The sequence below is a fragment of the Punica granatum genome, chromosome 7, assembly GCF_007655135.1.
Source record: "Punica granatum isolate Tunisia-2019 chromosome 7, ASM765513v2, whole genome shotgun sequence".
Taxonomy (NCBI): Eukaryota; Viridiplantae; Streptophyta; class Magnoliopsida; order Myrtales; family Lythraceae; genus Punica; species Punica granatum.
The window spans coordinates 6962923-6981457 of record NC_045133.1 but is presented as its reverse complement, the minus strand read 5'-3'; the positions used below and the strand labels follow the sequence as shown (position 1 = coordinate 6981457).

The window sequence follows — 18535 nt, the reverse complement described above, 5'->3', positions numbered from 1 at the left end:
CTAATCTCTTTGCTTGTTCCTTTTCTCGATATGCACTATGATATTCGAGAGCTCAATTAGTAATGACTAACAATTTGTGTCGATCGACCCGCTAAAAGGTTTCTCCTAATTATAGATTTTCTTCATTTACAATACTTGAATCTTAAACCTAATGTCTTAATTATAGGAAGTAAGAAATTTTTTGCCAAAATAATCAAAAGAGCGTGTAATACGGTGACACGTCTTTGTTTGGTAACTAAAAGGTTTCATGTTCGATACTTGGTGGGTACTTATATCCCTTTATTAATTATTAAAATTTTTATTTCATTGTATTAGGTTGATACGCCTCCATTGTAACTGGAAAAAAAACAAAACTTCTAATTTTTAATTTTTAATTTTATCTCTTCTCTTATTAATAAATTGATAAAATACTTAACAAAAAAATCTTATTAGATTAAATTAAATAAAACTAATTAACAAGCCGAAGTGAAGCCCAAAGAGGGGAACGGTAACAGAGCCACCAAAGGGTTTATGCAAGGCTTCACTGCAGCCTGCAGGGTAAAAAAACCTTACCTCCCCTCCGTTTCTGCTACCGAATTGCTTCAATGGCGCCCCTTCACCGTCAAATTTAGGGCTCGGAATCCCCCCTTATCTCAATTTTCACGGTCTGTCCCCCACTCAATCCTCGCCGATGTTGAAGCTTCTGTCCTTCTCGACATGCCTGCATAGCCGGGCTCAGCACGCCCTGACCCAGTCCCCCTCTCCGAGCTGCCACCGGCTGGGGGCACTGAATTCGCTCCCTGAGCGGAGCTGGAGGAGCCTGAGTACCTGCCAGAGAGCGTTCTTCTGTTCCGACTCCAGCGGTGATGGCATTGATCCGGCAGTGGTGGCCAAAGGCAAGGTGGCGGAAGCCGAGTCCGATGAGAGCCAGAAGCCGTCCTCCTCAACCGTTCCGACGAGCTCTAGGCCCGAAGATTACCTGACGGTGGGTTTTTAATGTAGATGTTTGCAGTTTTCGGCTGGTTTGGGTTGCTTGAAATTTGGAAAATGGGAGAAAAGTTGAAACTTCGAGAAGTTTTTCAAGTGCCTAAATCCTTGCTAATGTCAAAATGCAACCTTTTGTCCTGTCATTTGGGCTAGAATTGGGTTGGTGATGAAATGTGAGAGTTGAAGAAGTAATTCAGAGGATGCTGACATTGCCACTAAATTATCAACGCTTGGAACCTTTGATTTCCTATTTGTTTGTTTAGCTGCTAAAATTTTTCAATATGATTACTGTGTTTTTATTTGCATTCCATTTGTATAATAAATTCTTCTAATTCTAAGATTTGTAGATCTATTGTTGCAGATTGCGCTTCAACTTGTAAGGAAAGGTGAGCAGAAAATAATCGCTGCAAATGCTGAAGGGGAGGGAGTAGGGCCCAAAGAGGCCAAAATGAAACCATATGAGGATTCGAGCCCACACAGAAGTAGAGGTGATTCCCAAATTACATCTGATAAAGTTGAGATCAGCAGCAGGTACACCAAATGGTCCTGGAAGGTGTTCAGATTGTCCCACTCTTTGGAACTCATGTTCGGATTTTTGCATTCACTCATCTGTTCCAAGATGTACCCGAAAGTCAGGTCCTTCTTGGATGATTTCGTGCGAAATGGCGACCATCATTCGGTGTCTTCGGTGTTTCACGCGATTTCGACTTGTTGTGATAGCTTATGCAACAAATCGATAGTCGCTGATATGCTGGTGTTGTCATATGTGAAGAACATGAAAACCCGGCAAGGTCTCGAGGCATTCAAGCGGGCTGGTGATTACGGGTTTAAACTATCAGTTCTTTCGTGTAATCCTTTGTTGAGTAATTTGGTGAAAGAGAGGTCCATTGGTGATGTGGAATGTGTGTACAAGGAACTGGTTAGGAGGAGGTTTGATTTCAATGTCATAACTTTTAACACTGTGATAAGTGGGTTGTGCAAAGTTGGGAGATTGAATAAGGCTTTCGATGTTATGGAGGAGATGAAGGCTTGGGGGCTTTTACCGAATGTGACTACTTACAATACTCTTATTGATGGCTACTGTAAAATGGGCGGGCCGGGCAAAATGTACAAGGTGGATGGGATTGTTAAAGAGATGACGAGGAATGGGGTTTCCCCCAATGTGGTGACCTATAATACTATGATTCATGGGTACTTTGAGGATGAGAATTTGAAGGCAGCAATCAAGCTGTTTGGTGAAATGCAGAAGCAGGGTGTATATCCTAGTGTCATCACCTATAATTTGATGATGAATGGACTCTGTAACAACGGAGAGCTTGACAAGGCTCTCAGTTTACGAGATGAAATGTTGAACTCGGGTTTGAAGCCAAATATTGTCACCTATAATGTGCTCATCGGTGGCCTGTGTAAGAATAAGATGTTGAAGGAAGCTCAGGCGATGCTCGATGATGCAGAGAAAGAAGGGCTGGTTCTGAGTGGTATTACATTGAACACATTGATCAATGCTTACTGTAAGGATGGGAGTACAGAGGAAGCTTTCTCGATGTACAGGCTAATGTTGGACAAAGGAGTGATGCCTGATGTGTCAACATATAACTGTTTGATTGGAGGTTTGTGTGGAGAAGGTAGGACTGCTTATGTTCGGGATTTGTTGCGTGAAATGAAGGAAAAGGGTCTGAAAGCTGATGTTATTACCTATAATATAATGATAGATTCATTATGCAAGCAAGGGATGTCAAGGAGGGCAATGAAACTCCTAGATGATATGTTAAATGTCGGTCTGAGCCCTAATCACATTACGTACAATGTCCTGATGGACGGTTATTGCAAGGAAGGAAACCTCCGGGCAGCACTGAAAGTCAGGGAACTGATGGAAAAGAGAGGGAAGAGGGCGAACACTGTGACATTTAATGTGCTTATTAAGGGTTTTTGCAAGCAGGGGAAAATGGAAGATGCGAATAGCCTTCTAAATGAGATGTTAGAGAAAGGTTTAGTCCTGAACAAGACTACCTTTGAGATAGTCAGGGAAGAAATGGTAGAGAAGGGTTTTGTCCCTGACATAGAAGGACATCTGTATAATGCTTCATGATGTTTCATATATATTAACTTGGAATATCAATTTTTTGAGGGGACAGAGATCAAGGATAGAACTGAAAGGGCACTCCGAGCAAATATGGAGGCTGTGAATTTTAAGTGAAAATAAACCACTAATGAGACTCAGAATGTCATCTTTAGGAGAAGTACTTTGCTTATTCAGAAAGGATGTGCCTGTGTCATGAAGAGAAGAAGTTAGTTTGTGGCATTCATCTTATCTATAATTGAGGTGCATGGGACCGTTTAACCTTGATGGTGTTAGAGGGGAGTAAAACAGTAATTGGGTGAGATGGGAGGAGAGAACTTAAGGGATTGACACAAGTGCTCACAGAGCAAGCATTTTCTCAAGGGATGTTGGAAGCAGCAAAGAATATCACCCAACCAAAGTCAGCATACCTGTTTGAGGTTACATGGTAAGATTCTCTGGGGATCAATCTCTACTGGCTTAATATTTAAAGGTTCACTCTTTTGTATTAAACATCTGGTTGACAAATTTTAGTTTAGATCCGTTGACAGCTTACTAAATCAGTGCTTTTTTACTTAATTGCTATCGCCCAATGGATGTTGGCTAAGCCAGCACCATATGTAGCAGTCATAGACTAAATCAGTGCTTTTTACTTCAGTAGTTGGCGTCCTTTTCACAGAAAAATGAATCTTTGTTCTCATACTATTCAACCATAGAATTTGCAGCTGATGCATTTTAGCTTCTTTTCTGTTGCCCTTTATCCTTTAGGTACTGGGAAATTACTTCTCCAAGCTGTTTTCTGCGGACACTGGAGAATGCAATATTTGCTCCCCATCTTACTGTGTGACATTTTTGAAGTGTATCGCTACCTCTTTTCCAGTAAGTCTGCATAAATTTTTGTCTCTTTTTAGTTAGTTTTCTATTTCCAGAATCCAGTTTAGCGGGCTTATATCTAGTCATTTTCTTACTGAGATTTCTTCATCTTTTGGCTGTGTATATGTGGAATTAGCTGCTGTCGACTTAAACAAGGCCATTAGAGTTGATATGTTTATCATGTGCCTTTTATCTGCAGAACAATTTGGTCTGCTTCTTAACATTCTAGTCTTCATTTACATATTTGTGGCACTCGGATGACCGTTGTTTCCACCTTCTACCATCAACAAGTGTTTTTTGGTGTTTGAGGGGGATGGGGAAGTGGACAGAGTGATTAGCCTGATTAGTAAATAATCAGCGATTTTTGTTCTGTACTTTAGAGCAAGAAATTTGACCTGAACTAATATTTTGTGACCAGAGCACATGACAATATGGGATGAGGTGTTTTCTGACAAGGGTACCCAAATTGAGCCTGTGAAGATGCTCAATATCATTCATTTGAAATAAAGCCTTCGTTGATGATAGATGAGTGTTTGAAACTATTGAGGTTTGGTTTTCCAAGCTTCATCACCATCTATGATGTCTCACTCATTTTGGTTCATTGCATTCATTACCTGCTGATGGAAACCAGAACAGAGTTTGGTCCCTTTTCCAGTTTTCAGGATATGTTGGTGAGTAGTTTTCCTGTATTATACATAATATGGATTTATATATTATATCGTATAGATGAGGCAATGAAGGCTCTGAGCATTGGATAATCGTAGTATTGCTTGATGATAAATAATTGATAGTTGAAGATATGGTCGAGATTTGGTTACCTTCTGTTGAGAAATACTGAACACACTAGAATAAATAATTGATTTGGTACTTGAATACCCAAGCGAGGTATACTAGTAGATGAACTTGGTATAAGCAACCTGGGTTGAGGTGACACAATTGAGTCGGCGTCTTCTGCCTATTCCAAAGACCTCAGTCAACCATTTGACAAAACGGGGTGATTGTTGATGGTGGTTGTCGGAGAGGCATGATAGGCATGCTGTGATTGGGCTGCAATTTGTTTTCTTTTTGTTTCAATATGTTCAATTAAAAAACTTGAGAGATCAATGATGCGGGCTTGGCTTGTCCAGAATTACCATTGACTTCAGTCTCAATGTTTTTTTCAGGATGCTGAGGAGCTGGGGCATGTCGGTGAAAGCAATCAAATGGTAGGATCAGAATCCTGCCTATGAACGTACTTTCCTTTGATCTGTTTTGGTAGTAGTATGACCCTGCTTGTTGATTTAGACTTTTACCAAGAGGAAAATCACCAGGCCGGTGCTCTGGCTCAATATTGATCCTGGTCTACTGGGTCGGGCCGCCGGTTTCTTAAAGGACCATGCCCAAATTCTTCCCAGTTTTACGGTATCATTGACCGCGAAATGAGAACCATTGATTATAATGTGCATCAGAAGGCCTAAAAGTTGAGCCAAATTATAGTGTCATTAGATTGAATTTTTTTCTCTTCCATCATTCGGCATCACAAGGAAAACCAAATTTGGATGTAGTGATTTGGAGGTTAAAGGGGTCAAATGAAATGATTTGGATTGACATTATTATTCCTCCAACTCTATCCATGAAAATGAAAGAAAGAAATTCCGAATCATAAAAAAGCATTTGCGTTATCTTCTGTTTCACCTCAATAAATTCTCGGTTCGAATGAAGAGATTTAGACCATTAAATATTCTTTCTCCATTTCCTTTCCCTACGAATGCTTTCATCCAAACATTCTGTGACATGAGTTACTAGACACGCATTGAGATGCTTTCAGTGGTTGATGCTTTCAATATGGTCGAGTCGAGACATGACATGAGTTAGTAGTCATCTAAACTAAACTAACCTTGTTAAACAACAATCAAAGGGCAGCGTCAAATGAGATGGTAATTTGAGAATAATTGGCCATACTTGTGTTCCCCTCCCATGGAGATAGGTTGAAAAGGATGAACATACCCAACACCTCATTCCCCTCTTCTAATGTAAAATTGAAAAAATCACATACCACTAATTTATTTAGGTCGTCATTTAATTTTATTAGAAAAATATGTGATTTTGGTTTATCATTTATTACTTACGTAAGATCCCACATTATGTACGGGTAGAAGCGCTCATAAGAGTTCGATACTCGGAACTGATTACTTAAGTTTACTACGTGATCGAACTTGTACTACGTGAGTTTTTGATATGACTGCAACCGCCAGTCGTAAAATCAATTACAACAGTTGTGGTAGTCATAGATTTCATGTTAATTGAACTGGGATGTACACAAATTCATCTGTTTTTCCCACCCCCACCAAATATCTGTAATAAGAATAGAATAAGAATAAAAAGATATCTGATATACAATAAGATGTAGAAAGGGAGGAAGGAACGAGAGGACAGCATGAAATGTCAATGAGCAGAGGGAAAAGCAAAGGGGCGGACGGTGGGGCTGTCGTGTGATACAAGGTAGCGTGTGGTAGGCACACATCTTAGACCACTGATGTGCACAGCTGATTTGACCTTATTACACATTCAGCCAAACAAATTGAAATTAGAAAATGCGGAAGAATAAATTCGGAAAGTGAAAGAATTGACTCCAACCTTGGCCAACGAACATGCCTCCCATAAAATTCGAAGCGACCTGCACATTATGTGGAAACTTGTCCTTTTTCAATCACAATATCGGACCCGAAAACTTTTGGTTGATCCCATTTCGTCTTGCAGGGTGGGAGGGTATCAACTGCTTGCAATAAACGGATGGAGGAGTGTTAAACCGGTTGAGTAGTTTTCATAGATTGTCATAAATTGTAGTCATGATCTTTTTTACTCTTTCTATCACGCTATCACGGGGTGGAATTATTTAAGATTATTAATTTTTTTCTTCAAATTGACGGCTCTGTGCATCACTAGAAGAAATCCGCGATTACTTGATCTACATATATATAATTAAGGTTGAAAGTTTGTCAATTATGTGTTCGCGAAAACTTGGTTTTGAGGGATAGCTGGAGCTGCTGATATTTTCAATGAGGTGCGAAGTTTGGAATCTGAAGACGTGAAGTAAGCAAAATAAAATGAGCCATAATGAGAAAAAGAAATTTTCATAAAATGGTTAATTGTCTATACAAGAAGAAAATGGAGAGCCCTAATCGAGCAAAAGAAACTGCATGGCATAAAAGGAAAGAGCAATAAAAATGAACCATGCATAATGAAATAATTTTTTTTGAAGTGTAGAATAAATTGTTTTTTTTTTCCCTAAAACAATGTGTAACATAGTGACGTACGGTCTCGTCTGGCACCCAAAAGGTTTCAGGTTCGATATTCAGTGGGATTACTCGTACTCTTTTATTAGTTATTAGGATTTCTATTTTATTATATTAGACTTATGAGCCTCCCTTGTAAAAAAAAGAAAATAAAATTCAAGGACCATATTAAAGGAAAATATTTTCTATGTAAAATAAAGTTTTAAATTACGAACATATGAAAGAGCGATGGGAAAAGAATATGATAAAAAGGCGGATTTGAAAATCAGTACTACAATCATCATAATTACTTGAAAATATACAGAGACGTGAAGAAAGAAATTTCCCATTTAAGATATATCATGACTATATTGTATTAAGATAATTTATATAAGAATTTTTTTATAAGGATATTTTCTTAATATGAATAAACGACATTTTGATGAGATACTGATGTAAGAAGGCTATACAGCTTTGACGATGTGGCACCATGAAAAGATTTGGTATAGTTTTTATGACATGATTCCATAAGCCAGCTAGGGAGTCTATTGTCATATATAATAATTAATAACAAATTGAGATGTGAAGGGAATCGAATTGGAAATAAGATGACGTCATACTACACAATTCTAAAGTAATGTCCACATAATGAATCGTTTGGCGTAGCAAGTAATTAATCGGTACAAGTTCGCCAAGGAGAATATATATGTTGTCTTTCCCTATTGTATGCATTTATATTTTTAGATGCTAATAACAAAAATAGTCTAAGACAATGTCGTTTGGCAAGTGGAAAAGGGGACTGATCAATTCTATTCTAACCGGGTAAAGGAGGGGCCTCAAATTCAACGTCGAGTAGTCGCATTAATCTTTTTGTTGGTAGGGAAAGTGGCCAAATTGGCATTTGAAAAAGGCAAAGAAAAAAGAAAAAACAAACACTATTCCCAAAGTGGCCTTTTTCATGCGTTTTTTTTTGTGCGTATAAAATCTAATTGGACCTTAACTAATCCAGTCAAGACAGGTCTGTCTCTTAAGGGATAAAACTTTCTCAGCGTGGACTTTCGACATTCACAGAAACTCGAACCCAAGACTTTACTTAAACAGAATAAGTATTGAATCGCTTGAACTAATTCATGTTGATTTTTTCATGCGTCTCTATAGTGACATATAGTAACTTATATTAAAAGGAATAAAAATATCTAAGAAAATGACATATCATTGAAGTGATGAAAAATGTAATTCTACAAAAAGTGAGGGACAAAATTTCTTTTGGTGGGGTTTGGTTTATTAGGATTTTCCCATTTATCTAGTTACTCGGATAAACGAGATTTCTCGTATAAAATTAATTTATAACCAAAAAAATTAAATACTAAAAAATTATGGAATAACTCGTACTGCGTATTTCCAGATGCCTTATATATATGATCAATGTTTTTTTATTCCGAAAAAATTATGGAATATCTCCTACTATATATATAAAAATCAATATTTTTTTTTATTATAAGAGAGGTATATGATCCTAATATAATAAAATAGAAACTCTAAATAACTAATAAGGGTCATGAGTAGTCCCACAATAAGTATAGAACTTGAAATCATGATGTTGAATTAAATTGATGGTTGCAAATATATTTTTTTCGAGCAGGTTGATAGATAATTGTGAAAATCACTTCTGGTAGAACAAGCTTTAAATCATTCGTCCATTATCTAAATTAATTTCAGTGGGTTTTAAATTAATGTTTCCCACATGCTTAACTCTAATTTTTTTTTTTGATAATTCCACATGCTTCACTTCTTGTCACACTAAACATTTATTTACCGGTAATCGTGTTTTAGTACCTTTTTTTAAAAAAAAATTCAGTTGGCATCAACGCTTCAAAATCATGCCAAAAGAAAAAAAAAATCAATGGATGAGAACATCTAGGCGATAATAACCAACCAGTATAAACACCGGAAATCCGATCGAGAAATAGCAATTTCATATATTTTCACTTTTTTTTATTTGTTTCTGAAAAAAAATATATGAGGAGACATGGAAAAGAAAAAAAGGGGGGAAAAAAAGGGCATGTCAAACTATAGAAGACCTCTAATGAAAAAGGCAAAAGAATCGCACTGATGAGCATAGCACTATCATAAAGAGACTGATCAATCTCTTATTTGAACCATTGAAACTGATCGAAAAAGATAACGACAATAATGGTTTGAATGATAGAATTAGACCAACCATACTACCCCATATATATGTATATGCACGCACACACATATATATCTTATCTTTTAGAATATTGTATTGTATGATTAATTTAATTTACTGTGCGCGATAGAAAGTTTTCAAATGACAACGAAATGTGGCCATCCGGTGTACATAAAGTCATCTGCTCTAATTTGGCATATTCAGCAGACAAAATTTGCCAAAACATCGATCGGGATAATTTTGACATGGCCCCACATTTTACAAAAGTCCAAATATGAAATGGGTTTCAATCATCAAACAAAAAATAAAAAATTTCACCAAAAAAAAAGGAACGTCAAACTAAGAGAGGAAGTTACTTTGTTACACTGGAAATGTTAAAAAAAAACCAGTGTATATATATGTATTTATATTTTAGTGTTCTAACCTCGCCTATATTAAATCTTCACTGAACTTATGACAAGTAAAAGGATGCCACGTCTAACAAAATGCATGTATATATGTGTGTATAGCTCAATTAAATAAGTGCTTCAAGTTAATTAGTTGAATGTGCTCAGGGCGAAATTTTCATGTACTTAATGATTTTTCACTCAGTGATTGTTATATCTTGAAAAAAAATTGATTATTATTTAGACCCTATAGGTATAGTGAAATGGAATGGAATGGGTTTAACTGAATGAAACGTAATAATATTGAGAAAAAATGGTAACTTGTAGACATAGAAAACTTGATGGGATATTACTAAAACCTTACATGCATTTAACCAAATGATAACTTTTTTTTTGAACGTTAACATAATGATATTAAAAAGCAAAAATTCATCTTTTTATTTATTTTAAATTTATAAAATTGGAGGGATGAACATTCTTTAATTTTTATAAGAGAATGTTCATTCTATCAAATTGAAATATATATATATATATATATATATATATATCATTACAATGGAATGAGTATTCCTACTTCTACAAATGCAACCAAATAAGGATATGAGGTAGAAAGTTGGGGATTCTTGTATACCAAAAGTGACCCGTCGTCTTCCATGATCCATTTCCTCCTCTCATTACCTAACGTGATTTTCAGAAATTATCATTGCCAAGTGATTGAAACTATCTTGTTTCTTTAGATTTTTGGGTTTTTACAGAAATTAATTACATTTGGCGGCATTCCTAATATTGCTACGGAATGTTGCAAAACTCATACGGAATAAAATATTATCAATGTTTACATCAAGTTGTGTACTTTTCCTCCACGTGAAGAACTAATACAATAAATGAATGCAGTGCACTAGCGCAATGATACTAACACATAATTCATATAAAAAGAGATTTTAGATTTGATTTGTATTAAGAACTTTCATACCCTTTTATTTTCTTTAATTTTCAAATCCCTACTAAGTCCATACAAGCACAGATCTAAAGGAGTGCACGAGGATGCGGTCCTTAGACGCGGGAAAATCTAAAAATTTTCTATTATATTGTATTGATTTTTTTATTTTTTATGCAATTATCCTATTTCACCTCCATTGTATTTACAATTTTACTATTCCTTTTGTCTCCTCTTGAATTCTGTTCCCTTAACTAGATTTCTAAATTCGTCCCCAGGATCATGAATAAACAATCACATCAATCAAATTATCAAGAAAAAAAAAAATCAACGAGATATTGATTGAGATGTAATTATCATTTGCCGGTAGTAATATCAAGTGCTCTACCTCTCCAAATTACTGTAATAATATTTTTTCACAATTTTTTCTATCGGAAAAATTTCATAAATGAAAATAAAAAAAAGAAGAAAAGACAGTAAAGTGTTCAACTGTGCAAAAAGAGGAGGAAAAGAAAGAACAGAGAGACTTTGAAGTTGAAGGTATCCATGACAAATTTTGTTTCGCTAGAAAATGTCGTTCAGTATTGCTGATCTTAAATATTATTGATAAACTAGATGATGTGCCCGCGCATATGTTCGAGCTCGAATTACTGGGCCCAACGATTTTCCTTCTTTTAATATTATTTAAATATGTAAATTTGAAAGATTACCGATTAACATCGTGAATGGATAAATACTTCTAAATGATATGTGTATATGCTGACTTGAAATATTAAGAGAAAAGGAGAAATATTTTTATTATTTAATTTATTATGATTTTATTTAAAGAGCTAGTACTATACAAAAAAGCAGCTCTTTTACATAAAACCCAATAAGATTTCGATTTCAATGTAATATAATAGTGAAAAATTTATACAAACTCAAGTTTGAAATTAAAATTATAGTGCTATTCCGATATACAAAATGGCTTCTACTGTCAACTTGACAAAATTTTAAAAAACGTTATAATATATATATGAAGCAAACGAGAAGGAAGTGGCTCCAGTTTTTGATAAGCACCTGAAGCAAAATGTTATAAGCAGGTGACTCCAGTTTTCAAGAAATACCTCAAGTAAAATGTAACAAAGCGTCCTATAAATCGGCAAATTCCTTTATAGCAAAACAACAACATTTCTCATATTGTTATTAGTGACCACATGAAGGGTCATACAAGGAAGATTCTCCCATCCTACGTGGTACTTCTCCGCACATCATTCCAACTTTTTAGTATTATATATAGATATATAGATATAGATTACTATCTAAAACATTATTGTGTTTGTGGGGAACTTTTCGGTTTCTCAAGAGCCAAGAACAATAAGAATTTATTATTTTATAATTACAAAAAATATATGTTGAATCTTATTTACGTCATCATTTTTGAGAGAGACTGTCATTCAAATGTCGAACCCTCTCTTATAAATTCTATGCTATCTTGGAAACTACCGCGCTAACTATGCTCTCCCTTATTGACGTTATCGTTGGATTGCCCTGAAAATGAGACAGATAGAAAGGGTTTGACCGGTCCAACGGTGAGGGGACACTAGTGCCCACTAGTGATGCCGACGTATCATATTAGCCTAAACAACGTGCACCATATATGTACTATCAGAAAATTAAGATCGATTATGTGTGAAATTCTGATGCTTATTAAGGTCTTAACCTTCTGAATTATGCACGACTATGTACGAATAAGTTTTCCTTATAAGATATCGACTATATACAAATAAGTTTTGCTTATGAGATATGCCCTCAAGGCACAAGGTAAAGATCTAATAAATGAAGTATATATTTTCCAAGGGTTTTTCTATTCTATGCCCTAAGGGCATAGAATGACCCAACAAATATTACCAATTTAAACTAATATCTCATTAATGCAATTATTTCAATCTTTTAGTGCTTAATATGCCCTTGGACATTTCTTACCACATAAATCCCACGACCCATAAATGTCTCCTACCAAATAAATACTCACCATCTTAATTAGAAGATCTCAAGGATTTCCTTGTAAGGATTTGGTCGATTCATTAGTTACGATTTTTTTTAATCCAGGATAAATTCAAACCTTATCATTAATATGTGCATTAATTTATAAATAAGTAAACGCATGTATTAAACTGGTTACGATTTGGCTAATCTTGTTATTATTTTAGAGAATTTAGTTTTAGTTTATTATATTTTATTATGGGCCTTTAGGGCACAGCCTTGACAAAACCATTAAATCTAGGTAGCCTTTTTGTTAATCAGAAAATATAAATATATTATTCACCAATAAAGATATATATATATATATATATATATATATATATGCATTTATTTCATTTACAAATTGACGTATATTCATGGAAAATTTTTCAATAAATATAATCTGGTTTGATATTTTCTCTAAAGGTCGAAAAAAAAATTTCTATCTCATTTTCACTTTGAAAATATATTTTTAGTAAATAAACTTAATCAATAACAACAGCTAAATTAAAACTATAATTAAAATTTGCTTAAACAACTCCAATTTCTCCTATTTTCTTTCATTCACTCACCCTCTCTCAGACCCTTTTCCTCTTTCTATCTTTCCATCTCCTTGGTTTCCTTTTTTTTTTTAAATTTTTTTCCTTTTAAACTATTTAATTGGAAAATTAATATCACCAAATGACCTCTCTAGTTGAAAAGTCAAATTCGAATTTTAACTATAATTTTAATAGACTATATTTCCTATCAGTTTAATTTACAATTTAGTTAATTAATTGGATTTAATCGTTCGCGAGACTATGTATACTATATTTTCAGTCTTTTTATATTTGTCACCGTGCTTAACACGGGTACATTGCTCTAGTATCTTATAATGGCAGCGGAATCTAGGAGTTTACACTTTGTAGGTTAACCCTGCTAGCATATTTTCGAAAAAATGAATATATTATTACTGATGACAACTTTCATTTGTGCCTAATAGGGAGGGGACCAGCTGATGGTCATTTTTTTTTCTATAAATAGATTTCTTTTTTAAGTTTGGCCAACATAGGGAGATTTTATTTTGAAACGGTAGCATACATGCGGTTCTTTTTATCATTAGAAAAATTTTGGGACATCTCTTAGAAATTCAATTGACAAAAAATTCTCTTCTCGATTCTTCAGCCACATGCTACATAAAAGATCATCGAACCGCGAAGGACCTTTGTGGGATAATTGACTAAATAATCGATATCAAATTAATTTAGTTATGTCTTACTTTGTAAACTGTGGTTTTGATTCGGTAGCTTGATAAAGCATTCTTTCTTTGCAATAGATATTGTTTCTTGACTTTACCATTTTGTCCAATTAATCTATTAAGAAATTAAAGTAAACCATTAATGGTTAATATTATATATTAAGTTCCACCGCAAAATATTATATATTAAGTTCAGTGACAAATATATGTGTATATATACATTTATCGGAGCCACTAACATGACTCGGTGTCAGGTGACACCGGGATCATGGCCGTCCACTCGGCGGGAGGCCTGCGGATGGACGGCCATGATGACCGTGTATCACTTGACACGTGGTCATGTTAGAAAAACCCATACATTTATATACATGTATCATATATTCCAGAAATATCCTTCCAAGTGGTCAAAATCCTAAATTACCTGTCAATTAGATATCTAGTTATCGGCATGCCTAGCTAGTAAATTGATGTATGCATGTTGTTAAGAGTGTGTGAGTGTATATACATATATATATATATATGCCCCAGCTTAGTGTGAACTGAATCTATATATATATACGACAACAGATTGATTTTCTCATGAAAATAAATTTTGGGGCATGCATCTGATATGTTGTTCGATCGTTCTAATATATATATTCTTGGACATGTATGCGTGCGTGTATTTGTTGATATGTTTATATTCTTTGATAAATGTTAGAAATAGAATGAATTATTTTAACTTGTGGCTGTGCGCCACTTGTTAATTATTAATTACTCTGTAGATCATAGTGTGAAACCATGAAGGGGAAGAATCAGAAGGTTTTTGCGTGTGTGAAACCAAAATATAGGGGAATATTCTTAAATTTTCAATGCTAATTAATCGAGTTGGTGTACATTGCCACGTTCAATAGGTTGACTGATCATAAGTATAACCTATGCATCAAGAGATCGCGCATTAAAAGCTATTAGGGTCGATGATTTGACAAATAAGTTCAGTTAATCACACTACCTAAAAAGACTATTATAAAATCCGATAATCATGACGAGGCACAATATATCACGCCTCGAAAGTTTAAAACTGATAAGTATTATAGTAACACCTGTAATTTTTTTTTGGGTTACAAGGAGGCTCATGGCCTATTACGATGAAATATAAATTTTAATTGCTAATAAATAGCCACGGGTAGCCCCAATAAATATCGAACTTGGAACTTCTTGATTACCAGATGAGAGCGTGCACCACTGTACTACACCCTCTTTTGATAGATAATATAATATCACCGGTAAAATTTAAAAGAGTCGTAATTAATAGTTGCTTACCCTCTAGTAGACTAATAGTAAAAGAATTTTCAGGATAACTATCAACATCGAATCAAGTGTACATATATATACAAAAACTTACCAAAGGACAACCTAATAAGTTTGACTATAGATCTCAACCCTACTTGAATTTGTAGACAAAGTTGCCTTGCACAAAAGTTTCATCTCTCAATCGACCATCCGAGAAAGTCAATTAGGCCTTATATAACTTAATCACCCGGAACTCGGTCGTTTTTGAAGCTTTGAATGACAAACTCGATATGCCACATACTTTTGGCTATGCTTGCAAGCAATTCTCTCTCTCTCTTTTTGGTTGGCTTTTCGGGAGAGGTGGGTCGTTTGAATAAGTTACTCAATTAAACTTTCGTACTTTATTTTAATAAAATTAGAAATTTGTATCCACCGAAAAAAATTAGAATTTTGTAGCTTTTAACTCCAATATAGATTTTTTTCCCTTTTTGCTAGGTAAAATGGTGGGCAGCAATAATGACGACCTTGTCGCCCCCCGCTACGCAACGTCAAGACTCTCGTATTCAATCGCAAACATGTCAGACGAACTGAACAACCAGCGTAAATACTTGCCCCATTAGTATAGTACCACCAAAGGTCTAGTATAGTTTACATAAGCCGATATTTCCCAAGCCCAAGTCAAAATGCACACAACTAGCGATTGTTTTTGATAATGCACTAGAGGGGATATGAACTTAGGACATTGGAGTTACCAAACCACATGAGAGTAAATTTGTTAACCACTAGATGACTACTGTTGGTGGTTCAATATAGATCGTTATATATTTCAGTTCTTTGCATCTGTTTCATTAATCATAAAGCAAACTAAGCAAGACAAGAAGGTTTAGGGTACAATCATTCTAAAGTACATTGCAATCAAAGAGGGTGTAACGCAGTGGTGCACGCCATCGCCTGTTGATTTAAATGTCATATGTTGATTTATGCCCATTTATTAGTTAGTTAGGATTTTTTTTCATTGTACTAGGTCTTTAGCCTTCCTAATAACCAGAAAAAGTACGTTGCACAATGTAAAAGAGATAAATTACGTATAATATTGAGTAGCTTAAATTTTGAATAAAATAGTACTAATTTTTTAATAAATTACTTGCATTTTGAATTTTGTCATGCGAACTCTGAATATATTATTAATTCAATCAAATCATAATGTTCTCATTTTTAATGATTGTTACCCCAAATAATTATGGCTATGTTAGGGTTTCAAGCATCTCTCTATCAATATACATTATGTAAAACTAACTTAAAATCAATAAATGCTTCTCGATAGTTCATCAAATGCTTTTCAAAAAAACGCAACAACTATTCTAAGATTTATTAAGACAATAATTAAATATGAAAATTGATTAAAACATTATTTTCATTCTATTCAAAGTAATAAATTGAACATATATAAATAAATTATTACAAGTCACTAATTATAATTTATAGTCATATTTAGAAATAAAAGTTCAACGTTGAACAATATCAACATCGAAGAATACTACTTTAAGGAAAAGTTCAAAACAATTAGTATTAACTAAACTAAATATATGCAGTAATTAAATGATCAATGGATACTAAATTAAAAAAATAGTTGCAAAATTGTCGCTAATTAATATAATTTTATTTTAAAATAATTAAGTCAACTTTCATGCTAGATTTCTAAAAGAATCATTTGCAAACACTAACTCTAAGAACTTATGTTCACAGAAAAAAAAAATCAGCTGAAAAAGGAAAAAAAATGACTTCGAAAGTAAGAATATCATTAAATGTTATTTTAAAAATTTGTCATTGCATCATTTAGATTTTGCCTATTATATTAGAACTTATTGTTTGAAATTCGAATTAATAGTTCTAAATTCTTATTGTTCTTAAGAATTAAAATATTAAAATAATGATTCAAAACCCTTGCACGTACTAGATTGAACACTAGTATACAGTAAAATAAACTACATTTAGATTGAATAAGGTTATATTTAGGGAAAAAGACAAAAACCTCCTTGTGGTTTAGGGTATGGACAAATCGCACCATGTTCTTTTGTTTGGGACAATTAGCCCTCCTGTGATTTGCTCCGTTAGACTCGAAGTCCTCGGTTGATTTGGGGTTGGGGCTGCCAATCGGCGACCCCGACCCCTCCATCAAGGTCGTCGGCGTCCTCTGTGGGTACCGGCGACCTCGGTGGAGGGGTCGGGATCGGGGTCGCTGATTGGCAGCCCCGACCCCCCCTTCCCTTTTGATTTTCTTTATAGGACTAAAATGAAATAAAATGAAAAGTTGAAAATATGAATGATAAAAGAAAAAGATTTAGAACCAAAATGATTAAAAAGTTAAAGATTGAGGACTGAAAATGAAAAAAATTAACGCCGTAACCCCCTATGTTTAACGGAGCAAACCACATAGAACTAATTGTCCCAAATAAAAAAATATGGTGCGATTTGTCCCGACCCTAAACCAAAATTGGGGTTTTTGTCTTTTTCACTTATATTTAATATGGCTGAAATAATCAATCCATATATTAAAACTAACTATACATATATTTCATGCCCCTAATAAATACTATCATTTTTAAAAAAAATAAACTAACTACACATATAATTAATGACCTTAATAAATGTTATTATTATTATGGAAAAACTATACTTTCAGTTGTCAACTTTTCTATTTTCATTCTTTTTTCATTTTTTTTTCTATTTTCATCGTGTATCTTCCGTTGCTATTCGTCCTTCCGTTATTTATTCCTTTAAGTATACTGAGTTGGATCCTTGTGGGTGCAGTATAAATGATAGGTCAGCAATTTATTATCCAAAAAAGAAACAGCAATAGAGGGATGAAATGAAACCGATAAAAAATTCAATCGATTATAAAAGTATACTTCATCTTTCACTACAATCGGATTTATCTCAAAAGAAGGAAAAATAAAGATAATCAAAGAACATACAAGCAGTAGAAGAAGAAGAAGACGAACATGAATCCAACAGGAAGGCCAAGTAGTAAAGTTGGATTCCTCATTTCAGTGCTGCTTCTATTTTATGCTTTGCTCCCAATTTAGTATATATACTTCGCATTTCTCTTCTTTGTTGAGTCTTCTCGTTCAATGAAAGAAAAAGTTCATTGTTGATTTTGAGATCTAACAAAAAATGTTCGAAAATTTACTTTGAAACTCCAAAGAGAAAGACTCAAATTGATCAAAGCCAACAACAAATCTTCAAATTAAGTAATGGCAATGAAAGGAGAGTATCGAAGCAAAATTTGGGATTCGCTTGATTGCGTTAGGGTTTTTGTTAGCTTAGAAATTTTAAAAGTTGGTTTTAATTTGATT

General features: G+C 34.2%; 1 protein-coding gene across 3 annotated transcripts; it reads left to right on the top strand.

Moving 5' to 3' along the window:
• Positions 1-497: 497 nt before the first annotated feature.
• LOC116214295 (pentatricopeptide repeat-containing protein At1g09820) lies at positions 498-5559 on the top strand. Of its 3 annotated transcripts, XM_031549697.1 has the most exons (5): positions 498-964; positions 1328-3473; positions 3794-3904; positions 4317-4569; positions 5062-5559. In XM_031549697.1, the coding sequence occupies exons 1-2, from the start codon at positions 671-673 to the stop codon at positions 3053-3055; spliced, it is 2022 nt and encodes a 673-aa protein (XP_031405557.1). In that variant the 5' UTR covers positions 498-670; the 3' UTR covers positions 3056-3473; positions 3794-3904; positions 4317-4569; positions 5062-5559. The 3 variants fall into 3 exon arrangements, with proteins under 3 accessions (XP_031405557.1, XP_031405556.1, XP_031405558.1); XM_031549696.1 differs by lacking the exon at positions 4317-4569; XM_031549698.1 differs by lacking the exon at positions 4317-4569 and having other exon boundaries at positions 699-964; positions 1314-3473.
• Positions 5560-18535: the final 12976 nt, after the last annotated feature.